Consider the following 24,790-nt stretch of genomic DNA (forward strand, 5'->3'; position numbering starts at 1 on the left):
GTAAGTGCTCTTAACTGTGGAGACACCTTTTTGGCCATGTTTTTAAAGTTTTAAAAGTTGTATTATCCCTGGGTGGTGGTGGTGGTGGTGGTGGTGGTGGTGGTGGCGGTGGTGGTGCATGTCTTTAATCTCAGCACCCAGGAAGCAGGCGGAAGCTGATCTGAGTTTGTCATCAGCCTGGTCTACAGATTGAGTTCCAGGACAGCTAGGGCTACATAGAGAAACTCTGTCTTGAAAAAAAATATATCATCAATCAATCAATCAATCAATCGTGTGTTTGTGTTTGTTCCTGTGTGTTCCTGTGTGTGTGTGTATTGTTGTCCACATGTAGAGGTCAAAGAACAACTTTAAGGAGTGTGCTCTCTCCTTTCACTTAGTGGGTTCCCAGGATTGAGCTTAGTCAGGCTTGGTGACAACTTCCTTTATCTGCTAAAGGATTGCTCCTGTCCTAATTATATTTTTTTATTTTTTTTAAAGAATTATTTATTTCATATACAGTATACTGTAGCTGTCTTCAGATGCACTAGAAGAGGGCCTCAGATGCCATTACAGATGGTTGTGAGCCACCATATGGTTGCTGGGAATCGAACTCCGAACCTCTGGAAGAGCAAAGCAGTCAGTGCTCTTAACCACTGAGCCATCTCTCCAGCCCCTTATGTTTTTTTTTAAAGATTTATTTATTTATTTATTTATTTATTTATTTATTTATTTATTTATTGTAAGTACACAGTAGCTGTCTTCAGACACACCAGAAGAGGGCATCGGATCCCAATACAGATGGTTGTGAGCCACCATGTAGTTACTGGGAATTGAACTCAGGACCTCTGGAAGAGCAGTCAGTGCTCTTAACCACTGAGCCATCTCTCCAGCTTCTAATTACGGTTTTAAGGTGTACTTATTTTATTTTCTCTGACTATTTTATCTGCATGTAAGTGCACTGGTGTATGCAATGTCCCCAGAGGTCAGAAGAGAGCACTAGATCTCGTGGAACTGGAGTATAGCTGGTTGTGAGTAGCCATGTGGACTCTGGGAACAGAACCTGGGTTCTCTGCAAGTCATGAACCAGCCTGCCCCCATCTTAGTTTTAAAAGCCATCTTATACTAACGACAAACCAGGCCCACTATTGTTTACAATTACACATCTGTTTTTCAAGAATTGGTTATGCTCTACCTGTAACCTTAACTACAAATGGTTCTGTACTGCCTGTTCCAGGAAGTGGCAACCATGCTTTTTCTTCAAAAAGTTGTAAAAACCATCTTGCAATCTTTCCTTTGGTCCAAAACGTTGTTACGTCTACCTTGAATGACCACCTTGCAATTGTGCCTTTGTTTTAGAAGGGCAATGTGACTAATGTGTCATGTTCATGTTCTGCTCCTGTATCCCTGCCTATTTTTCCCACCAAATCCCCCATTTGGAAACACCCACCCCAGAGCTTTAAAAACCTTATCCTACTCACATCCAAGGCTGGGTTCTTGAACCCCACTTTAAGGTGTGCAGGAATGAAAAAAATATTTTTGCTTTAATTAATTTGACCATGCTGGTTTGGGTTGGTGGTCTTTCTCCTCCAATCCTTGGAATTAACATAGGGGCAGCAGATACTCTTAACTATTTAGCAATCTTTCCAGCCCTATCTAGCTCTACTCTTATTTTGTTTGTGGATGTGGGGAACAGAATCAAGAAATGAGCATTGGTTGTTTTCCTCACAATCTCATAAAAAAAAAAAAAGACTTCTTTTTATATATATGACTTTGTATGTAATACATATATACATACCCATACATAAATAAACCATACATTAGTACATACATATCCACACACATATAAGCATACATAAATACATAAACCATAATATACATACATAAATATACAGAGTGTGTGGTGCTCTGGAGGTCAGAAGAGGATCTCAGATACCCTGGAAGTATACATAGCTATGTGTCACTATGTAAGTGCTGTAAACCAAACTGTGTGCATTTGGAAACCAAACATGCTGTATGAGCAATGTGTGCTCTTAATGGTTACCTCTTTTTTTTTTTTTTTTCTTTTTTTTTCTTTTTTTCGGAGCTGGGGACAGAACCCAGGGCTTTACGCTAGCTAGGCAAGCGCTCTACCGCTGAGCTAAATCCCCAACCCCTAATGGTTACCTCTTAATGGTATCTCTCCTGCATCTTTGTTTTGTTTTGCCTTCCCAGAACTGGGATTATGGGCAACAGTAAGCTGTTTTTTAGCCTGGGTAATGGAGATCTGAACTCTGGTCATCATGTGTGTGGTGAAGTCCTTAACACTCTGAGGGATCTCCCCAGCCCTGAACTCCCTTTTTGTTGTTTGTTTTGTCTCTTTTTGGTTCTTTTTTTTTTTTTTTTTTTTTTTTCCGGAGCTGGGGACCGAACCCAGGACCTTGCTAAGCGCTCTACCACTGAGCTAAATCCCCAGCCCCGTTTGTTGTTTGTTTTGAAACAATGTCTCACCGTGTAGCACTGGATGGCTTAGAACTTGCCTTGTAGACCTGGACTTGAACTTCCAGAGATCTGCCTGAGGTTAAAGGTATGCACTGGATTCAATACTTTTAAATTTTTTAAATTTTTTGAAAGACCCACCCCATGAGTCTTAACTCAGAGTTGTAACAGGATTGAACGAGCCCAGGCACGCCCAGATACCTAGGGCCGAGTCACCGTTAAAACTAACAGACCATAAAAGGAAAGGAATACAGAACAGACTAGGAGTACCGGATCTGGCAGGAAGGGATAAGTCCCTAGCCCCCCGACATTCAGGACGTCCCAGCCCGCACGTACTCTTACCATGTTACAACCTCATTCGAATATGATTCAAACCTGCCAATGTGTGTAGCTATACCTCATTACCTCATCTTGTGAAATAACCAATCATATGTGAACATGTCTATATGCCTCGTTTAAATCCATCAATCCCCGTAACTATGCATCTGCTTCTGTACGCCTGCTTCTGCTTCCCCAAACCCTATAAAAGCCCCATGCTGGAGCTGCTGGGCGCACAAGTCCTCCGAAGAGACTGTGTGCCCGCAGGTACCTGTGTTTTCCAATAAACCCTCTTGCTGATTGCATCCGAGTGGACTCGGCTTGGTCATTGGGCGCTTGGGGGTCTCCTCCTGAGGGAAAGGTCCTCTCCGGAGGTCTTTTCATTTTTTTTTTTTAAGATTTTATTTTATTGTATATGAGTACACTGTAGCTGCCTTCAGATGCACCAGAAGAGGGCATCAGATCTCATTACAAATGGTTGTGAGCCACCATGTGGTTGCTGGGATTTGAACTCAGGACCTCAGGAAGAGCAGTCGGTGCTCTTAACCACTGAGCCATCTCTCCAGCCCGATTCAATACTTTTAAAGAAAACAGGGAACATTTTTTTTTAAAAAATATTATTTATTTAATGTATTTGAGCACACTATAAGCTGTCTTCAGACACACCAGAAGAGGCCATCGGATCCCATCATGTGGTTGCTGGGAACTGAACTCAGGACCTCTGGAAGAGCAGTCGGCGCTCCTAACCACTGAGCCATCTCTCCAGCCTGGGAACTTTTTTTTTTTTTTTCGGATGTATTTCTTTGGGTCTACACATCTAATCCTAACTACAATCTTTTCCTCATAGCTTTATTTGATTAACAGAATTCACAGTCATGACATTTTGCTCTTCTCAAGAAGCAGTAATTTCCCAGCCAATGTTGCTTGACACTCTGTTTTACTCTATTTACATCAGTTTTCTTTTCTTTTTTCTTTTTCTTTTTTTCTTTTTTTTTTGTTTTGGTGAGACTGTAGACGCTGGACTGGAACCCGTGGCGATCCTCCAACCTCAAGGCTGGAATTCCAGGCGTGCACTGTCACGCTTGGCTTCCACTGTTAGGTTTCTAAATCCGGGAACCTGTTCCTGAAGCTAATAAAGATCCTAGAGAGTGAGAACTCTGAACTTCCTGCTGTTTAAGACGCTCCAGGTGGGAAGGCGGGCTTCCGAGAGCGGTGGGCGGGGCTCAGAGCCTTAGGCCCCTCCCACACCTTGCGTACCCTTGGCGCCAAACTTCCCAGCTTTTCTCGCGGAGCGATGTCCGGAGCCTCGCGAGAAGTGCTGTTGGCGCGCTTGGCGGCGGCCGCCGTTTGGGTGAGGTGAGACTGCTTTTTTGGAGGGCAGTTTTGGAAGCAGAGGCCGCGCTGCAAGCCTGGCGCGGGGCGCGGGGCGCGGGGCGCGGGGCGCGGGGCGCGGGGCGCGGGGCGCGGGGCGCGGGGCGCGGGGCGCGGGGCGCGGGGCGCGGGGCGCGGGGCGCGGGGCGCGGGGCGCGGGGCGCGGGGCGCGGGGCGCGGGTAGTGGGGTTGCACACAGGAGCCGGGCGGAAGCGGGGCTGAGGAGGAGCGGGTGGGAGGCGCCCGAGGGACCGGAGGATGGCGGGCCTGCACCTGAGGCGGCGCCTTCACCGCGCGCACTGACCTGCGCCAAGCTTCGGAACTGAGAATATGGAATGAGTTTGACCAGATGAGAGGAAGGATGAGCAGCAGGCTGGAGAGCAAGGAAGGGAGATGTGAGATTTTTAGGGATGGTACCCTAAGGCAGAGCATGAGTTAGGATGGTAGGACTTCCTTTAGGGCGAGGAGCATTTGACAACTAGGAAAAAGTTGTACCTTGGAAACAATCCAAGGAATTGTGGGTCGGATGTTGAATTTGTTGCCCATGTTGCTCTGGGAGTTTGAGGACCAGGAGGGGGAAACAGAGACTTTAGTGTCTAAAACGTTGTGTGGCAGTTCTCAAGGAGAGAAGGAAGCGCAGTGAACATCTAATTCTTTACATCTAATTCTTTACAAATACTAAGAGAAACCAGTTTACTGATGAGCCCCACCTCAAGCTTTTCTGGTTATTTGCTAGTATTGTAGTTTTAAATCCTGTTTTCAAACTCCCATTAAAACGAGTCCTAATGTACTTACTAGATGTTTGGAGGTTGGGGTGTTGTTCTGGGTCTAGAACACTGGCCAAGGTGGTCCAAGGTAGAGCTATAATCTCTAGGCCTTGGTTCCCAAATTTAATGTATCATAAAACTTACTCAGAGACTTCGTGGTTTAATATTGGGAGCTTGTACTTTGTTTTTATATATTTATGGTCTCGAAAGTTTAGAATTGGGGACAGCTAATAAATAAGGTTCTTGGGGAACAAGCCTTACTGAGTTTAATCCTTGGATCTCATGTAAAGGTGGCAGGAAAGAACCGACTCGACAGTTGTTTGCTACTTTGTGGTTCTTTGTTCCACCCTTAATCTACCCTTTCAGCCCCCTAAAAAAGAGAGAAAGAAACTGTTATCCTGCTGATGAGGGTTGTCAAGTTCCTAGGGTCAAGTTTGATCTTCACCATTAGGATATGCAATTTCTTGTCTTTGCTCACCACTACTTAACAAACCATGACCAACAACGAACAGTCAAACCTGGCCTTTATGTACGCTCTGAAAAGTCCCGAGAATTCCAAATGAAGATATCTGCAGTTAGCAGAATCACCCTCCTGTTAGAGCACGAGGCAAGTCATATCAGCTGTCCTGGACAATCTGAAGCAGCCAATTCTCACACCAGGAATTAAAACATAAATATAATATTTCTGCTTTTTAAAAAAGAAACCAAAATTCCAAAATTGTCATTACAGGTTTTCCTTTGACCTTCCCCTTGGGAGGTCATTTATACACACCCTCATTATACACACACACACACAACAAACAAATTAAAAAAATTTAAAAGCTTTGGGGGTGTATTAGACATGTTCTGAGTATAATATCTTTAGTTGTTTTTGTTTTTCTTTTTTAAGATTTTTTTTTCTTTTTTCTTTTTTGTTGGAGCTGGGGATCGAACCCAGAGCCTTGTGTTTTCTAGGCAAGCGCTCTACCACTGAGCTAAATCCCCAACCCCAAGATTTTTTTTTAAATATGAATACACTGTCATTGTCTTCAGACACACTAGAAGAGGGCATCAGATCCCATTACAGATGGTTGTGAACCACCATGTGGTTGCTGGGAACTGAACTCAGGACCTCTGGAAGAGAAGTCAATGCTCTTAACTGCAGAGTCAACCCCCCACCCCCCTAGTCCCACAGTTTGTGTTCTTAACAACTCCCAGCCATCTTTTCAGCCCAAGAGTTTAATTTCTAATTAAAGATAGGTTCTCAAGATAGGTAGCCCAAGCTGGTCTGGGGTTGGCCCAGCCACATCGCCGAAGATAAGAAATTTCTAATCCTCTTGTCTATTCCTGAGGGCTGAGATTATAAATCCATGCACTCCCCAAGGTAGTTTATGGTTCTTGGAATTGAACTCAGTGCTTTGTGGATTCTAGCTAAGCCCTCCACCAAGTAAGCCTACATTCCTAGTATATGTTCCTTGTGTGTATAGACAAGGATTCTGTTTCCCCAACTGGTCTCATGGTTCCTACTTTAGACTCTTGAGTGTTAGGACTACAGTGCATATCACTGTTCCTAGCTTGGAATTCTTTTTAAATTCCTTTCCTCAGCAAATGTATATGGAACAATTGTGTATCAGGTTTTGGGACATAGTGGTGAAACAACAAAGAGACTTGCCTGATTTTTGTCCTAAGAGAGCCACAGTCAATATAGGAGACTAACATTAAATAAATAAAGCCTAACTGAGAAATGATGATTTCTATAAAACTTCTCCATAGTGCTGCTAATTCTTATAAGAAAATTCTGGGCCATCAAGATGGCTTGTCAGGGGAAAATGCTTGCAGTACAATCTAATGATTTGAATTTAATTCCAAGATGGTGAGAAAAAAGCTGTTCTTAGGTGTGTCCACATGTACTCACACTCACAGTATTATTACTCGATTTAGGGACATTTGAATGGTCTCTTCTCTAAGGTAAGGGTCTTGGGTGTAACTAGGATGAACTCTGTCCCTCCTGCTTCTACCTTTGTGTTAGGACTGCAGACTGCATAATCTCTTGGTTTGAGATAGGTTTTCCTGAGGAGGTAATGGTTAAAATTTGAGAAGAATCAGGGGTCAGGGAAGAGCTTTCAAAATGCATGTAATGTTAGTACTTGGGAAGTAGAAGCAGGAGGATCGGGAGTTGGAAAGACCCTCTTTCAAAATACAAGAGTAGGGCTTGGTTGGTGTAAGGGATTTCCTGCTCTCAACAAGGACCTGGGTTCTGTTCTCACAAGCTACACCACCACTCAAAACTGCTTGTAACTCTACTTTCCGGGGAACACATCGCCCTTTTGCTCTTTGAACATATACACATGCATACTGCACATAGACACAGACAAACACACAGGTAAAAATTTATCTTTGCCAGGTGGTGGTGGTGGTGCAAGGCTTTAATCCTGGAACTAGGGAGACAAAGATAGGCAGATTTCTGAGTTTGAGGCCAACCTGGAGTACAGAGAGTTCTAGGTCATCCAGGAAGACACAGAGAAACCCTGTTTGGGGTGGAGAAAGGAGGTGGGGGGGGACAACAAAAAACCCAAACAAATAAATAACTTTGTATGGAACAAACATCCAGGTTCTTGACAGTAGAAATGGCTCTTTGAAGGAGTTTAAAAAGAGAGTGAGAGGGGCTGGGGATTTAGCTCAGTGGTAGAGCGCTTGCCTAGGAAGTGCAAGGCCCTGGGTTCGGTCCCCAGCTCCGAAAAAAAAAGAACCAAAAAAAAAAAAAAAAAAAAAGAGAGTGAGAGAGTATGAAGTAAAGTTGGCATTATATAAAAAAAATTTTTTTTAAAGAGTCTCGTGATCCAGACCAGCTTTGAACTGCTATATAGCCAAGACTGACCTTGAGCTCCTGATTTTCTTTGTTTTAAGTGCTGGGATCTATGTATTTTAAAGCCTATTTCTCCCCTACTGAATTTTTTTCCTCCTTTTGAGACCATGTCTTCTAGCTGTCCTGGAACTTGCTATATAGACTATCCTGCCTCAACTCAGAGATCTGTCTGCCTCTGCCTTTTGAGTGCTAGGATTAACATGTTCACCATCACATCTAGCTACATTAGATGTCTTTAACTGAATTTTAGCATGATGTCAGCTTTACATTTCCAAAAGCTCAGTCCAGCTGAAGTGAGAATTTATTGAAAGAGGCAGTAGTGAGTGGAACATGGTGTGCTTGAAACAAGCAAGAAGTGTTCTGAAGTGGTTATAGAGATAAGGACAAATATTGAAGGAATATTTAGTAAATTAAATGGATATGTTATATTGAATACAGGTAGGAAGTGTCAAAGATGACTTGTCTTTAATTTGAACATCGTGATGGGTGTTACCGAATTGAGGGCATTTACAAATTTAGTTTTGTAGCCAGGTGGTGGTTGTGGTGGCCTTGGTGGCAATAGCGCACACCTTTGGTCCCAGTACTCAAGGGGCAGAGGCAGACTAATCTCTGCATTTGAGGCCAACCCGGTCTACAGATCAAGTTCTAGGACAGATAGACAGTCAGACAGGGCTATACCAAGAAACCTTGTCTCTAACCGCTTCCCAGTCCACCAGAAAAGAATCCAGTTTTGTGGAGGAGTTAATGAATGCCATTGAGACAGTTGAAAGCTGCAAAATGGACAATAGGGATCTGCAGACCCAAAATATGGTCTAGGTTGGAAGAATCAAAAGTTAATAAATCTGGGGGCTAGAGAGATGGCTCAATGGTTAAGAGCACTGGCTTAACCTCTTAAGAGAGGAGCTTGGTTTGATTCCTACCTATAACTGTAGGAACTATAAACTTGAATTCCAGTGGTATAGTGTCTTCTGATCTTCAGAGGCGTGTGGTACACAGACACATGTAGGCACACAAACTTTAGGAAATAATGTCGTTAGGGGTTGGGGATTTAGCTCAGTGGTAGAGCATTCTCTAGCAAGCGCAAGGCCCTGGGTTTGGTCCCCAGCTCCAAAAAAAGAACCCCCCCCAAAAAAAGAAAAGAAATATGTTGTTATTTAGTTGTAGGGTCTACATTACAACTCAGTTCAGAGTCATTTTCCTTCATACTTACTATCTTTGCTACTCTTTAAAAACCGTGTATAAATTTGAAATGTTTAAGTGATTTTTTTAAAAGATTTATTTATTTATTATATATGAGTACATTGTAGCTGTTCTCAGACACACCAGAAGAGGGCATCAGATCTCATTACAGATGGTTGTGAGCCACCATGTGGTTGCTGGGGATTGAACTCAGGACCTCTGGAAGAGCAGTCAATGCTCTTAACCGCTGAGCCATCTCTCCAGCCCGGTTTAAGTGATTTTTAACATGGTTTTCACTTTCCATGAACTAAATTGTGTAATAAACTGTTTTGGTTGAATAAAATAACTTTATTTTTTCTTTTGGAGGAAAAAATGTTGGAGCAAGAAGAAAATGGCTTGTTTGAAATACCAGATTATGAACATGTAGAGGATGAAACTTTTCCTCCCTTCCCACCTCCAGGCTCTCCAGAGAGAGATCCTGCAGAAGCTGAACCTGATGAAGGTCTGTATCAAGAATTTCACAAAAGTCCCCTTTAATTTGTTTGTTGGTTTTGTTGTTTGTTTGAGCAGGATTTCTCCATATAGCTCATCTGTCCTGTAGACTCTGGTAGCCTCAAACTCAGAGATCCAACTGCCTCTGCCTCCCAAGTGTTAGGATTAAAGGTGTGCACCATCAAACTTGGTTATTTGTTGGTTTTTAAGACAAGGACTCAGAGTGTATCCCAGGCTAGCCTTGCTCTCCCAATCCTACTGTAGACTGCTGAAATGTGCCACATAGTCATGTGTCAGATTAGCTTAGAAATGATACATTTTGCAAATGAGACTCGAATTTAAAAAAATATTTACTGGCTGGGTGGCGGTGGCACATTCCTTTCTTCAATCCACTTCAATGCACTTGTGAGGCAGTGGCAGGAGGATCTCAGTGAGCTTGAGGCTAGCCTGGTCTGCAGAGCAAGTTGTAGGATAGCTAAAACTACACAAAGAAACCCTTTAAGAAAGAAAAAAAACCAAAAAAAAAAAAAAACCCAAAAATAACTTTCTTTGTGTGTATCTGAATGTACGTGGGCACACAGGTGCTACTATGTGTGCATAGGGAGATCAGAGGACAGTTTTTAATACTAAATTTTGGTCTGTTTACTTGGATCAGGGAGTGGAGCACCTGTTCCTGTTCCGCCAAAGAGAATAGTTAAAAGGAATATACCCAAGCTAGATGCTACAAGGTATGCACATTTACTTTGATATATATGTTTACAGATTTCTACACAGGTAGTGTTTTTCTTTTATCACAAGCTTTGGTGGGTGATTTGGAGATCAGATAGAGTTCTATAAAGATTTTTTTCTCCTTTAAACATTTTCTTTTCTCCAATTTAGGAAGAAATTTTTTTCTTTCAACAGTCTTGGTTTTCACAGGGCTAGAAATTCAAAAATATATTTCTCTTCACAGATTGACTTCAGAGAGAGGGCTTCCAGCCTTAAGGCATGTATTTGATAAGACAAAATTCAAGGGGAAAGGTCATGAGGTAAGAAATATTTGATCTCTATTCCTTAGCAATGGGCATTGAATCCAGGGCAAGTGCTAGAACATGTGCTAAACAATACTACTGGAGTACATCCCAGTCCAGGTTTATTTTAGACGATTATTTATTCAAAAAATTTGAGACAAAGTAGCACTATGTAGCAGTGGCTAGCTGTTGATCTTTTTTTTTTTTTTTTTTTAAAGATTTATTTTATTTATATCAGTACACTCACTGTCTTCAGACACACCAGAAGAGGGCATTGGATCCCATTACAGATAGTTGTGAGCCACTATGTGGTTGCAGGGATTTGAACTCAGGATCTCTCTGGAAGGGCAGTCAGTGCTCTTAACTGCTGAGCCATCTCTCCAATCCATGTATTGGTCTTAATAAGAATGCCATATATTTAAATGGTTAGTCCTAAGGGAGTAGCAATATTAGAAAGATTTAGAAGGGTTGTGGAGGTGTGGCCTTGTTGGGAGAAGTGTGTCACTGGGGTGGGGCTTTGAGGTTTCAAAAGCCCATGCCAGGTCCAGTCTTGTTCTCTCTTTCTACTTATGGTTCAGAATGTAGCCCTCAGCTGTTGTTCTAGTGTATACCTCTGTGCTCCCCACCATGATGATAATGCACTATAAGCCTTTGAAACTGTTACTGAGACACACCCTCATCCCCACCCTACACATTCTTGCATGCTTTCTTTTGTAAGAGTTACCTTTACCTTGGTCACAGGTGTCTTGTCACAGCAATAGAACAGTGACCAATACTCTAACCCTGAACTCACACAGATCTGCCTTTGTCTGCTTCCCAAGTGGTGGGATTAAAGGCTTGTATCATCATACCTGTCTTGTTTTAGAGGTTTTTTTTTTTTTTTTTTTCTTTTTAATAACAGTGCCCACATATAGGTAACAGATGTGCAGCTTGTGAATCCCAAACAATGGAGCAGGGGGTATCCCAAAGCTATTGCCTGCACATGGGATATGTTGTTGTATCTGGGCTGCCTTGTCTGGCCACAGTGGGAGAGGGAGCACCTAGGCTTGCAGAGACTTGAAGTGCTAGGTTGGGGGGATATCTATGGGGGCCCCCACTTGCTCAGAGGAAGAGAGGAGGGATGGAAGGATTGTGGAAGGGGGTAAATAGGAGGGGGGCAGTGAGTGGGATGTAAAGTGAATAAGTGAAAAATTAAAATTAAAAGCAAAAAGTGAGGTAAAAAATATTCTGAATATATACTGTTGTTAACCATCACCTCTAGAGAAGTAGCTTCAGTGAAATAGAAAGGGTATTGGAAGAATTAAGAGAACATCTTGTATAGTTTCATGTTTTTGCCACCATGTTTAACATGGCTTTAGGAAAATTAGGTCTGAGTCTCTCAGCCCAAATTTGTACCTTCAAAGTTTATAGCAATAAAATTTACTATGCTTTTTCTCACAGGTTCTTTTTTTTTAAAAAAAAGTTTCTTGAGACAGGGCTTTTCTGTGCAGTTCTGGCTGTCCTAGAACTCACTTTGTAGATAGTCTGGGCTCAAACTCAGAGATTGACCTGCCTCTGCCTCCCAAGTGCTGGGATTAAAGGCTTGTGTACCGGGGTTGGGGATTTAGCTCAGTGGTAGAGCGCATGCCTAGGAAGAGCAAGGGCCTGGGTTCGGTCCCCAGCTCCGAAAAAAAGAACCAAAAATAAATAAATAAATAAATAAATAAATAAATAAATAAATAAATAAATAAAGGCTTGTGCACCACCTTAAAGGGTCTTTTTTTTTTTTTTTTTTTTTTTTCCCCCGGAGTTGGGGACCGAACCCAGGGCCTTGCGCTTGCTAGGCAAGTGCTCTACCACTGAGCTAAATCCCCAACCCCTTAAAGGGTCATTTTTAAGGTTTATGAGAATCAGTACTGCTTCTGTTGATCATATGTGTCTCTAAGATATGGCATAATGTCTAGTTCTATTCTTGTTTAATTTTGAACTTAAAATTAATTCTGTGTGTGGGTATATGTGTTCAGATGCTTTCAAAGAAAGACGAGAGAAAGTGTTCAATTTCTTTCTTTCTTTCTTTCTTTTTTTTTTTTTTTTTTTTTCTTTTTTTCGGAGCTGGGAACCAAACCCAGGGCCTTGCACTTGCTAGGCAAGCACTCTACCACTAAGCTAAATCCCCAACCTCAGTGTTTAATTTCTTGGAGTTAGAATTAGAAGCATTTTTGAGATGTCTGATGTGGGTGCTAGAAACTGAATTCAGTCCTCTGAAGAAGGAAGAGCAGTATGTGGGGTGGGGTTTTTTGGTTTTTTTTTTTTTTTTTTGGTAGACCAGGTTGACCTTGAACTCCCAGAAATCTGTTTGCCTCTGCCTCCTGAGTATTGGGATTAAAGGTATGCACCACTGTGCCTTCTAGTCAAGGTTAAATTACAGTACCAGCTAACATGTGTTGACTTTGTCAGGTGCTTCTTTTTTTTTTTTTTTTTTTTTTTAAGATTTATTCATTTATTATATGTACACTGTAGCTGTCTTCAGATACACCAGAAGAGGGCATCGGATCTCTTTACAGATGGTTGTGAGCCACCATGTGGTTGCTGGGATTTGAACTCAGGACCTCTGGAAGAGCAGTCGGCACTCTTAACCGCTGAGCCATCTCTCCAGCCCCTCTTTTTTTTTTTTTTTTTTAAAAGATTTCTTTCATGTATGTGAGCACACTAGTGCTGTCTTCAGACACACCAGAAGAGGGCATCGGATCCCATTATAGATGGTTGTGAGCCACCATGTGCTTGTTGGAATTGAACTCAGGATTCTGGAAGAGCAGTCAGTGCTCTTGACCACTGAGCCATCTCTCCAGCCCGTTTCTCTTATTTTAACCCTCACCATGGTCCTGTGAGTGTATATTGCTTTATACTTGAAGAAATAGTCACAGGAAGTTAAGCAATTTGTATTTAAATCTATGTTTTCTGTTCTAGTTTATAGTATTGTTAAGTGAAAAATGAGTTATTTTACAGTAAAGGCAGATGTTTAGCACTTGTTAGTTACGCTTATTGAACTTGATTTATTTATCTTTAGTAATCTTAATTTGGGTTTTAAATGTAGAGGGATGTTATGGTTTGAGAGTGTTAACTGTTAGTACCACTATCTTTTTTTTTCTTGGGGTTTTGGAATATATTTCTGAATTCTCAAAGCTTGTATTTAGGAAACTGTCAGAGTATTCAGTGATTCCTGAGAGATACTTTGACATCTTTTTTTTTTTTTTTTCTTTTTTCTTTTTTTCGGAGCTGGGCACCGAACCCAGGGCCTTGCGCTTGCTAGGCAAGCGCTCTACCACTGAGCTAAATCCTCAACCCCTTGACATCTTTTATTAAAGCTTATTTTGGGTTTTTATGTATATTTCCAAAAAGATATACATAAGATTCTTTTAAACCTTTATTTTTGTACTGCTATTTTCCCTCCCCTTTTGAGTGTGTGTGTGTGTGTGTGTGTGTGTGTGTGTGTGTGTGTGTATGTGCATGTGTATGTGCTTGTCAGAGGTCAACCTCAGGTGTGCTTCCTCAAGCTCTCTCAGTGAGCCTGAGGATCAACCTTTTTTTGTTTTATTTTAAGTACTTATATTACAAGGCCTACCACTGACTTAGGGTTTCTATTGTTGTAATGAAGCACCATGACCAAAATTGAGTTGAGGCAGAAAGCATTTATTTCATTTATCACTGAAGGAAGTCAGGATAGGAACTCTATACAGAGCAGGAACCTGGTGGCAGGAGCTGATGCAAGAGGCCATGGAGGGGTGCTGCTTGCTTTGCTCTCCATGGCTAACTCAGCTTGCTTTTTTACAGAACTTAGGACCATCTGCCTAGAAATGACTCTCGCTATTATGCCTGTTTTTTTTTTTTTTGTTTTTTTTTGTTTTTAATGTAGGACTAGGGATTGTACTCTGGTTCTCAGGGTTATTCCCCAGCCAGTTAACCAACAGAGCGGTCTTCCCAGCATTGTAGTGTTTTCCTGTCTAGTTTCTAAAAATCTGTGTCTAAATCAAAATCTGTATCCACTCTTTTTCCCAATGTTTTCTGAGATTATGATCGTCCAAACCTTTTTCTGTTTCTTGCTAAAAGTTTCTTAACCTTATAAATAGGACAGCAGTGACTTTGGCATTGCCTTTAAATGCTAAAATCTGCTGACATGGTCAGCTATGAGATTGAGTCTTCTGTTCAGCATTTTTATTTTTATGTGTCAGGCTGAAGACTTGAAAACGCTAATCAGACACATGGAGCACTGGGCCCATAGGCTATTCCCCAAACTGCAATTTGAAGATTTTATTGACAGAGTTGAAAACCTAGGAAATAAAAAGGAGGTTCAGGTAAGTGTGATTATCATGAATGTCATTCACAACGCTAAGTAGTACAGGATGGGCTTACTTGAGGCTGAATTTCTGGTTACGAGTCTTCATTTTGAAATATGTTTCATTCATTAAGACAGGAAAATTAATAGTCATTATTTGAAGTACAGCTCTTTCAGATATGAATAAATGATTGTTCCCTTCCTAACTTATTGATAAAGATGGGGAAAAAATGTCTTTTTTTTTTCAGACCTGTTTAAAACGAATTCGACTTGATCTGCCTATTGTACATGAAGATTTTGTTAACAATAACGGTAATTATAAGTTTATTCACTTTATTACAACGTAGCTTTTAGAAATAGGTCTAGCTGGAGTAGGCAATAACTGAGGTCTTAACCCAATATTTATATAACTATAGAGTAGTTAATAGTTGAGTCTAGAATTTAGTAAATCTAGAATGTAATTGTGTGCATGAATGTTTGTGCGTGTGCGTGCATGCGTGTGTGTGTGTGTGTGTGTGTGTGTGTGTGTGTGTGTAGGTGTAGTGAGCTTCTATTTGTTAGTGTGAGTATAGACTGCAGTGGACAACCTTCCATAACCTTTCACCTTGTCAACCTCAGGGATCACTCTTATGTCATCAGTCAGGCTTGGCAGCAAGTGCCTTTATTTACTGAGACATCTCAGCCCAGTAATATTTATATTTGATACTTGTTTCTATTTAGTATTGTAGTTAGCATATAAAAGAATGAATTTCAGCCAGGTATAATGGCACATGCCTTTAATCTCAGCACTTAAGAGGGAGAAGTAGATGAATCTTTATGAGTTGAAGGCCCGTCTGGTACATACTGAGTTCCAGGGCAGCCAAGGCTACTTAGAGAGACCCTGTCTCACTACCTCCTTCTAAAAGAATGTGCTTTACTGTGAGATTTTCATGTGTGTATTATTGTACTTGGCTCAAGTCCATGTTACTTTCCTTGACTCCTTCCCTCTTAAAATTTATTTCCTAAAAATATGATGGTAGCTGGCATGGTGGTACACATGCCTTTAATTCCATTGCTCAGGAAGCAGAGGCAGGCAGAACATTCTGAGTTTGAGGCCAACTTGGTCTCTATACAGAGCTTCAAGGACAGCCAGGACTACATACTGAGACCCTGTCTCATGCATACAATAAAAAAGAAAAAAAGATAGGATTACAATATCATTAGACACGTTATAGAAAGTATCAATAAGGGCTGGAGAGATGGCTCAGAGGTTAAGAGCACTGACTGCTCTTCCAGAGGTCCTAAGTTCAATTCCCAGCAACCACATGGTGACCCACAACCATCTGTAATGGGATCTTATGCCCTCTTCTGGTGCGTCTGAAGACAGTGACAGTGTACTCACATACAATAAAATAAATCCTTTAAAAAAAAAAAAGGCTGAGGACTACCACCACTGGCCTTTAAAAAAAAAAAAAAAAAAGGAAGAAAGAAAGAAAGTATCAATAAAAGGAGGGAAATTTTATCATTTATATTGTTTGTGTGCTTGTGTGCCATGGCATGTGTGTGGAAATCAGGACAACTGGAGTTAGTTTTTCCATCATGTAGGTTCCAGGGTTGAACAAAGGTTGTGAAGCATGTTTGGAAACTTACTGACTTCATTGATGTTTTACATTCTTGTCAGTACTAATACATATTAAACTAGAGTGTTCATATGTTTAGAAACCATTAGAAAAACTGGCTCTGGGAAATTAGGTTGAATAGTTTGTAGATGAACATTTCCATTTCATCATTTGAATGTGTAGACTTGAGTTATATGTGCTAGATAACATGTGTCAGTTTTCTCACCACTTGAGAGGTGGGAGTAGGAGTCTCAGAAGTTGAAGGCCATCCTTGACTACATAGTGAATTTGGGGCTAAATTGGATTATACAAGATCCTGTTGAAAAGAAAATCCAAAAAACTAGATCCATGGCTATAGGCCTTTAGGAAGAACTGCGTGACTGTACCTGGTATTGATTGCATTGTTAGTTGTACAATGCAACCGTAGACAGTCACATACATCAAAACAGATGGTTCCTGCCGACAGGGTCTGTATAGTTGTCAGATTTTCTGTGCGATGGCTCCATACATAAAGCTTTTTAAAAAAATGTTTTTTTTTGGTTCTTTTTTTCGGAGCTGGGGACCGAACCCAGGGCCTTGCGCTTCCTAGGTAAGCGCTCTACCACTGAGCTAAATCCCCAGCCCCTAAAAAAATTTTTAACATGTATGTTTGTGTGTGTGTGTGTGTGTGTGTGTGTGAGAGAGAGAGAGAGAGAGAGAGAGAGAATCTGTATGTGGCTATGTGCACGTGTGAGGCAGTTACCCACACACTGGAGCTGGGTTTATAGGAAGTTGTGAGCTGCCTAACATGGATGCTGGGTACTAAATTGTGGTCCTCTGCAAGAGCAACAAGTGCTCTTATCCACTGAGCTGTTTCTCCAGTCCCTCTTATTTCTCCAGTCTCTCAGTCCAGACTTATTTTTTCACTAGTAATGTATATGGTGAATCATAAATAATGCCACACAGAGTTTTCTTAAATCAGTAGTTCTCAATCTTTCCAATGTTTCAGTTCTTTACCACAGTTCCTCATGGTGATGTTATAGTGACTCCCAACCATACAGTTATTTTTGTTACTAGTTCATAACTGAATCTGTTGTAAATATAATGTAAATATCTATATTTTCTGATATTGTTAGGCAACCCCTGTGAAAGGGTTGTTGAACACTCCCCTCTGATTCATAGATTGAAAACCATTGGTTTAAATAGTCTGGAACTTTAAATTCTTTTAAAAGGTGGTATTTATTAATGGTGTACAATGTCAAAATAATTACTATAGTATTAAATACCAGGTATTTCTGGGTTAGTTTATTTTTTTAGCACTTTTTTGAATTGTTTACTATTGTGCTGAAGGCTTGAGGATTAAAGATGAGTAAAATTAAGCCTCTAAGTTTATAGTGTACAGATTGAGTTAGACAAATAACATTATCAGTAGTTTGACAAGTGTTAGGATTAGCCATGTGAGTGAGGTGCAGTGGACAAAAGTTACATTAACTGGGAAGAAGCTTATAGAGAAGGTATCACAAGTGTTTTTATTAAGCAGTAGAGGTCTGCCAAAGGTGGTTTGGGATGTATGCCTTGTACACAGGCATACATGTTTGAGTATTTAATTAATTTTATTAATATGTGTATTTTTATCTTAAAAAAAGCTTATTTTTTTAAATCAAAAATATATTACTATACAACTCTAAAGCAAGCATAGTGTGATTGAGTAATTCTTCCAAAAGTCTGGGGTTGGGGCTGGGACTGGGGCTGGTGAGATGGTTCAGCAGGTAAAGGTGCTTGTCACCAATCCTGACAACCAGTGTTTGGTCCCTGGAGTCCACTGGTGGAAGGAGAGAACCAACTCCTGTGAATTGTTCTTTTTTTTTTTTTTCTTTTTTTTTTTTCTTTTTTCTTTTTTCTTTTTTTTTCGGAGCTGGGGACCGAATCCAGGGCCTTGAGCTTGCTAGGCAAGCGCTCTACTGCTGAGCTAAATCCCCAACCCCGTGAATTGTTCTCTAACTTCTATAGGTGTACCATGGGATGCACATGCACATGCATAAACACCCACCTACACATGATAAATAAATGTAACTTGGAAAGTTTTGGGCTAATACTCAATACAATGATTTGAAAATAGGACTAGGGGTTGGGGATTTAGCTCAGCGGTAGAGTGCTTGCCTAGCAAGCTCAAGGCCTTGGATTCGGTCCCCAGCTCTGAAAAAAAAAAGAAAAGAAAAGAAAAGAAAATAGGACTAGATGAACTTTTTACGTTTTGGTTTTTTTTTTTTTTTTTTTGTTCTTTTTTTTGGAGCTGGGGATCGAACCCAGGGCCTTGCGCTTCCTAGGCAAGCGCTCTACCACTGAGCTAAATCCCCAACCCCTACGTTTTGGTTTTATACATAAGGATGTACACATCCAAATAGGAATTAGAATCACATGAATTGTGCTTATTGAGTCTTTCATTCCTCCTTTCCTTCCTTAGGATTAAGTATTGGACTAGCACCTTGCATATGGCAAGCACTACTATTGAGGTATTCTCTCCCAGCCCTTCATTCATTTCTTTTTCTTGAGATAGTCTTTCGTTCTGTATTCTGGGCTGGCCTGGAACTTATGTAGCTTAGACTGGCCTTGCATTTGTGGTAATTCTTCCTCAGCCTCCCAAGTGCTGTAATATTGGTGTGAGCTACCTCACCAAACTTTTAGCCCTTCCTTAAAAAACAGGTCAGGGGAGTAGGGGTAGGGCCCTGTAGAGATTGCCTCACTGGCTATTCGTCCAGAGGACACGGGTTTGATATCCAGTACCCATGTGGCAGCTCACCTGTAACTCTAGTTTCACTGTCCCTCATTTTTTAAAGCTCATTCTTTTTTTTTTTTTTCCTTTTTTTCGGAGCTGGGGTCTGAACCCAGGGCCTTGCGCTCACTAGGCAAGCGCTCTACCGCTGAGCTAAATCCCCAGCCCCTTAAAGCTCATTCTTAAATGCTAGGAATCTTGTTAATGTTTACTGGTTAAGTATCCCTTATTTTTCTACAGTTATACTTTTAAAATGTATCTACTTTTTATGTGTGGTAATGAATGCACCTTCATTTGCTAAACTACCTCAATGGGCTTTTCTCTATCCTTTCTAGGTTGATTTTTCTCCAAATGAATTAGACATTAGATTAAATACTCTGCCCCACTCCCCCAACCACAACTATAGTTTCTTTGTGTAGTATTGGCTGTCCTTGAACTCACTCTATAGACCAGTCTTGGCCCTTGAACTCATCTGACTCTCCAGTACTGGGTGGGTAGCACAACTATCACTTCACTAAGATTTTCAGTTATTTATTTTATTTATTATGTATTTATGTATTTATTTATTTATTTATTTATATGTCTCTCCAGCCCGATTTTCATATTTCTAGTAGATCTATTGTCAGTTACGTTTCTGCCTTAATGTTGCAGTTCTTATTTCATTAAGAGTAAAACCTGGGGCTGGAGTGATGGCTTAGCACTAACTGCTCTTCAGAGGTCCTGAGTTCAATTCCCAGTAACCACTTGGTGGCTCACAACCATCTGTAATGGGATCTGATGCCCTCTTCTGGTGTGTCTGAAGACAGCGACAGTGTACTTACATGAAATAAATCTTTAAAAGAAACAAAACAACAAAAAAGAGCCAGGACTTTCCCCTGGATCAAAGTAACTAATTTTCTTTTCCTCTTCAAACTATGCTTAGATAGGAACTCATTTAAGTTTTCCTGACTACTCTGTTAAAATTACATCTCTCTCATTCATTTCTCATTCTCCTGCTGTTTCCTCTTTGTTTCTTTGTTTCTTCCTTCCTTCCTTCCTTCCTTCCTTCCTTCCTTCCTTCCTTCCTTTTTTTTGGGGGGGGGCACTATTCAAGATGGGTTTCTCTCTGTATTCCTGGCTGTCCTGTAGACCTCCCAGGTGCTGGGATTAAAGGCTCGTGCCACTATGCCTGACCCTTTTATTTAAAAAATAAATAAATAAATAAAGACAGCATCTCACCAGGTGGGGTTGGTGGTGGCCAGCATTCTGGAGGCAGATGCATGCAGATCTCTGAGTTCAAGGCCAGCCTGATTTACAGGATAGCCAGGGCTACATAGAGAAACCCTGTCATGAAAAACAAAACAAAACAATCAGGGTCTCAAGTAACCTAGGGTAGCTTTAAACTTGCCAGGTAGTAGAACCTTGAACTTGTCATCCTCCTGTCTCCACCTGTCTGGTGTACTGGAATTATAGGTTTGTATTACCAAATTTGACTTTCTTACATATTTTGGTTTACAGGAGTTTTTCACCACACCCAGTTTATGCAGTACTGGAGATCAAACCTAGGCTTTTGTGCTTGTTATATTAACTGAGCTATCTTCCCAGACCCCCTTTTACGTGTCCATGTGATGTAACATGCAGCTTACTATAAGAGTAATTTATGGGCTGGAGAGATGGCTCGGCGGTTAAGAGCACTGGCTGCTCTTCCAGAGGTCCTGAGTTCAATTCCCAGCAACCACATGGTGGCTCACAACCATCTGTAATGGGATCACGATGCCCTCTTCTGGTGTGAAAACAGCCACAGTGTACTCATATATAATAAAATATTAAAAAAAAAGAATAGTCATAAGAGTAATTTATAGGGCTGGAGAGATGGCTCAGCCGTTAAAGGCTAGGCTCACAACCAAAAATATAAGAGTAATTTATAAATATTTCTTTTACCTGAGTCAACCAGTACAAGCCACATTTTTCTACCCTACAAATGCTTTTTTTAGGTCAGGCCACTTGCCACTTTAAAACTTCTTCAGTTGAATGTGGTATGAATTCTTTCTCTAACTCATCTAATAAATACTAAAGTTGTATTAACTTTATTCTCCCCCACAGATGAAGTTGAGGAAACTAACAGCCTTGATGCAGCTGCCACTGGATTTGATGCCTTTGTGACAAGTTCATCTGACAGCAAGAGGTTTGCTTCTGAAGCGAGTAGAAACCTAACAGAAGAGCAGCAGCAGAGAATTGAGAAAAATAAACAACTGGCCTTGGAAAGAAGGCAGGCAAAGCTATTGAGTAATAGCCAGTCCCTAGAAAATGGTAAATTTTATGCTGGTTTTTATGAGCTACCATATAATATCAAGGGCATGTTAGAAATTTTAACTTCTTTACTATCTCCTGAAATAATACCTCTAGGAATAGAAAAGTGATGTTAGTTTATGTATGTATGTATTTTAGAGAGTGTCAGTATATGTATGCTTGTTTGGAATCCTAAAAGAATGTTTAGGATGGTTTTCTGGATAACTTTCTCATAGTGCCAATATATTAACAATGTATTCTTCTTTGACTTCTTATTTTAAAGTACTTTACATATATTTTTAGGATCATACTTAGGAAAATTATTATTGAGGAATCAGTACATTTTAGTTCTGGGGATTGAACCCAGCACTTTGCACATACTAGGCAGGCACTATATCGTTGAACTACACAGGGTCTCAATAGGTTGCCCAGGCTAGCCTTAAACTAACCTATAAACTAGATAGGCCTTGAACTTGCCTTTATCTCTCCTCAGCCTCCCGAGAGCTCAGATTATAGGCTTGCACTACTGCACCAGCTTGTGATAATAGTAAATGTAATATCTCCATACTCACTGAGGATTAGCAGTCAGTTTCTGTGATGTAAATGGGGTACTAAAATGCTTTTTTTAGGGGTGGCAGTCATTGGAGATGGAAATAGGGCCTTGGAGGGGCTGAGTAAGCATTCTTTCATGAACTGTATTCTCAACCCTTCCTTAAACTTTCATTTTGAGTTTAGGTCTTCCTAAGTTACCTAGTTGACTTCCCATTTACCCACTTAATGATTTTCTGTCTCAGCCTCCTAAGGTGAGGGGTACAGATGTGCTGTGCAGTGGGCTACCAAAATGCTTTTTAATCACATTGTGCCTTTTTTGTGAGTTTTTTTTTTTTCCTGGAGCTGGGGACGGAACCCAGGGCCTTGCGCTTGCTAGGCAAGGGCTCTTCCACTGAGCTAAATCCCCAACCCCTTTTGTGAGTTTTTATAGTTTACTTATCTGTAGCATCTCTTTCCCACTTTAAAAATTGTCTTAAACTTCCTGTCTTTATTTCATTGTATTTGGTATCTAGAGTTGGATCCAAGTCCTTATGCATATTAATGCCTTTGTACCCCAGCACAGGTTTTTTTTTTTTTTTTTTGCTTGCTTGCTTTTTTTTTTTTTTTTTTTTTTTAACAAACTGGTTCAGAACAGAGATACTATGTTTTTCTGTTTTTAATTATGTGTCTAATATATATATGATTGTATGTATGTGAGTTTAGATGCCTGGTGTGGGTGCTGGGAACTGAACTCAGGTCTCTGCAAAAGCAGAACATCTTATTAACACCTGAGCCACTTGCTGGACCTGGGTTTTCTTCTTTGTACCTACATTGTGTGATTCACTTTAAAAGACCCAATGCCCTTTTCTGGCCTCCTTGGGCACCTGCACATGTGTGCATACAGATAAATAAAAATAAAAACCTAAAAAAAGAACTATAGTATATAAATACTATGTTGTAAAATGTCTCATCTAGCTGGGCAGTGGTGGCACAAGCCTTTAATTCCAGCACTCGGGAGGCAGAGGCAGGTGAAGCTCTTGTGAGTTTGAGGTCAACCTGGTCTACAAAGCAAGTTCTAGGACAGACAGGGCTATTACACAGAGAAACCCTGTCTCGAAAAAAACAGAAAAATAAATACCTAAAAAAAAACAAAAGAACTATAGTAAGTAAATACCATGTTTTGTCTCATCCAGCCAGGCAGTGGTGGTGCATGCCTTTACTCCCAATGCCTAGGACGTAGAGGCAGGTCCATCTCTGAGTCCAAGGCCAGTCTGGTCTATAGAGCAAGTTTTGACCTTCTCAACGTTTACCTAACAATAGGGATTTAAGACTCATTTTCTGTTTATAAATTTTCCTAAATACAAATAAATATTTTAAGGTTTTCTTTTTCTTCAGACAGGGTTTTTTTTTTTTTTTTTTTTTTTTCTCCCCCTTCCCCCACGGAGCTGGGGACCAAACCCAGGGCCTTGCGCTCACAAGGCAAGCGCTCTACCGCTGAGCTAAATCCCCAACCCCATCCAGACAGGGTTTTAAGTGCTGGGATTAACAGGCACATGTCATGATCCATGGTTTAAATTTTCTTTACTATCAATCACTTTGATGTAAAATTTAACTCTATTTGTCTTGACATTTTGAATGTGTGTGTGCTTATGTCTATGCCTGTGTGCAATGTGGGTATGGATGTGTGTACCTGCACATACAAGTCAGGGGATAATTTAGAAGTCTTCTCTTCCTTCCACCATTGGGTCAGTCAGGCTTGACCTTTCCCCAGTGAGTTGTCTTGCCTGGCCTGTGTCTGATTTTTTTTTTAAATCTCTAGTTTTATTTTGAAAGAGAAGTTACATTTGAATAAGAATGAAGAGTTTGAATATAATATCATTTTAGGACACTTAGCTTTTGTGTGTGAGAGTACCAAGTTGAATCCAGGACCTCGTGCTTGCTGATCTGAATTGATTCTACGACTGAGTTACACTTACCCAGGATCTTGGCATTTTAAGTGTTCTTTTATGCATTTGTGAAAAACTGGTTTATATTTAGACTTAGTTATAATTAGGTGATTATAGGCTTGATTTCTATCAAGTAAGCACTTGAAGATATTTGCATTTATCAAGATTGGATCAGTTGCTTATACTGAGTAATAATGTTGATGTTTCTCTCAGACGTGACAGTTGAAGAGAGCAGTACTGGTGAGAATCAAGAAGAGTCAAATGGATTGATCTCTGCTGATGGTCCACATGACGTTCCTTCTGCCAGCACACAGGAAGAAGGACAGTTGGAAGCAGAGGAAACACAGCTGGACCATCCTAACTTAGACTAATCCAGAAATGTTCTAAGTAGCCAACCCTCTACAACAGAATCCTACAGGCTTGGAGTTATTTGTAGTTTTTTCTACTTTGTATAAATCCTTAAGTCTTAAGGCTTCTGTGGATTCCTGTTTAAAATACAATGACTATTTAAATTGTTTCCTACTTATTTTAGTAAGTCTATTTATTATTTTTGGTGTTCTGTATAAGTCTGACTTTATAAGCTGTTTTGTAGTTTGCATTGAATTGTTTCTTACTAAATTGGGTAATGATTAAAATGTAAATATGCCCTGACTGTTAGGTCAGTTTTTAATAAAGAAATAAATTATTTTGTAAGCAACTCTCAGGATTTGAGTTTCTCACCATGATTTAGTTACACAAAATCATGTTTTGCTGACGTGGTTAAGGATTTTGACTATTTTGTGAACTCACTCATTGCATTGTCCTGGCTGGTCTGAAATTAGAGGTCAGCGTCCTGCTTTTTTCTGCCTTCGAGGACTAGAATGACAGCTGTGTACATCATCTGGTCTTTTTTTTTTTTTAAACATTTATTATGCATAAGTACATTGTAGCTGTCTTCAGACACACCA

General features: G+C 40.5%; 1 protein-coding gene and 2 non-coding genes across 4 annotated transcripts; 2 read left to right on the forward strand and 1 right to left on the reverse strand.

Moving 5' to 3' along the window:
* Positions 1 to 4,065: 4,065 nt before the first annotated feature.
* On the forward strand, positions 4,066 to 24,546 carry Tipin (timeless interacting protein). Of its 2 annotated transcripts, XR_015626780.1 has the most exons (9): positions 4,081 to 4,128; positions 9,301 to 9,436; positions 10,082 to 10,154; positions 10,379 to 10,454; positions 14,645 to 14,767; positions 14,997 to 15,060; positions 18,790 to 18,838; positions 21,181 to 21,387; positions 24,057 to 24,540. XR_015626780.1 is itself a non-coding variant. In NM_001025287.2 (8 exons), the coding sequence occupies exons 2-8, from the start codon at positions 9,307 to 9,309 to the stop codon at positions 24,212 to 24,214; spliced, it is 831 nt and encodes a 276-aa protein (NP_001020458.1). In that variant the 5' UTR covers positions 4,066 to 4,128; positions 9,301 to 9,306; the 3' UTR covers positions 24,215 to 24,546. The 2 variants fall into 2 exon arrangements, 1 of the variants encoding a protein (NP_001020458.1); NM_001025287.2 differs by lacking the exon at positions 18,790 to 18,838 and having other exon boundaries at positions 4,066 to 4,128; positions 24,057 to 24,546.
* On the reverse strand, positions 5,823 to 5,897 carry Trnas-aga48 (transfer RNA serine (anticodon AGA) 48). Its single transcript has one exon. It is a non-coding gene; the product is annotated as a tRNA-Ser (tRNA).
* LOC148004202 (small Cajal body-specific RNA 14) lies at positions 16,723 to 16,857 on the forward strand. The gene has a single exon (XR_015628315.1).
* Positions 24,547 to 24,790: the final 244 nt, after the last annotated feature.

Source organism: Rattus norvegicus, chromosome 8 (assembly GCF_021556685.1).
Source record: "Rattus norvegicus strain SHRSP/BbbUtx chromosome 8, alternate assembly SHRSP_T2T, whole genome shotgun sequence".
NCBI classification, from domain to species: domain Eukaryota; kingdom Metazoa; phylum Chordata; class Mammalia; order Rodentia; family Muridae; genus Rattus; species Rattus norvegicus.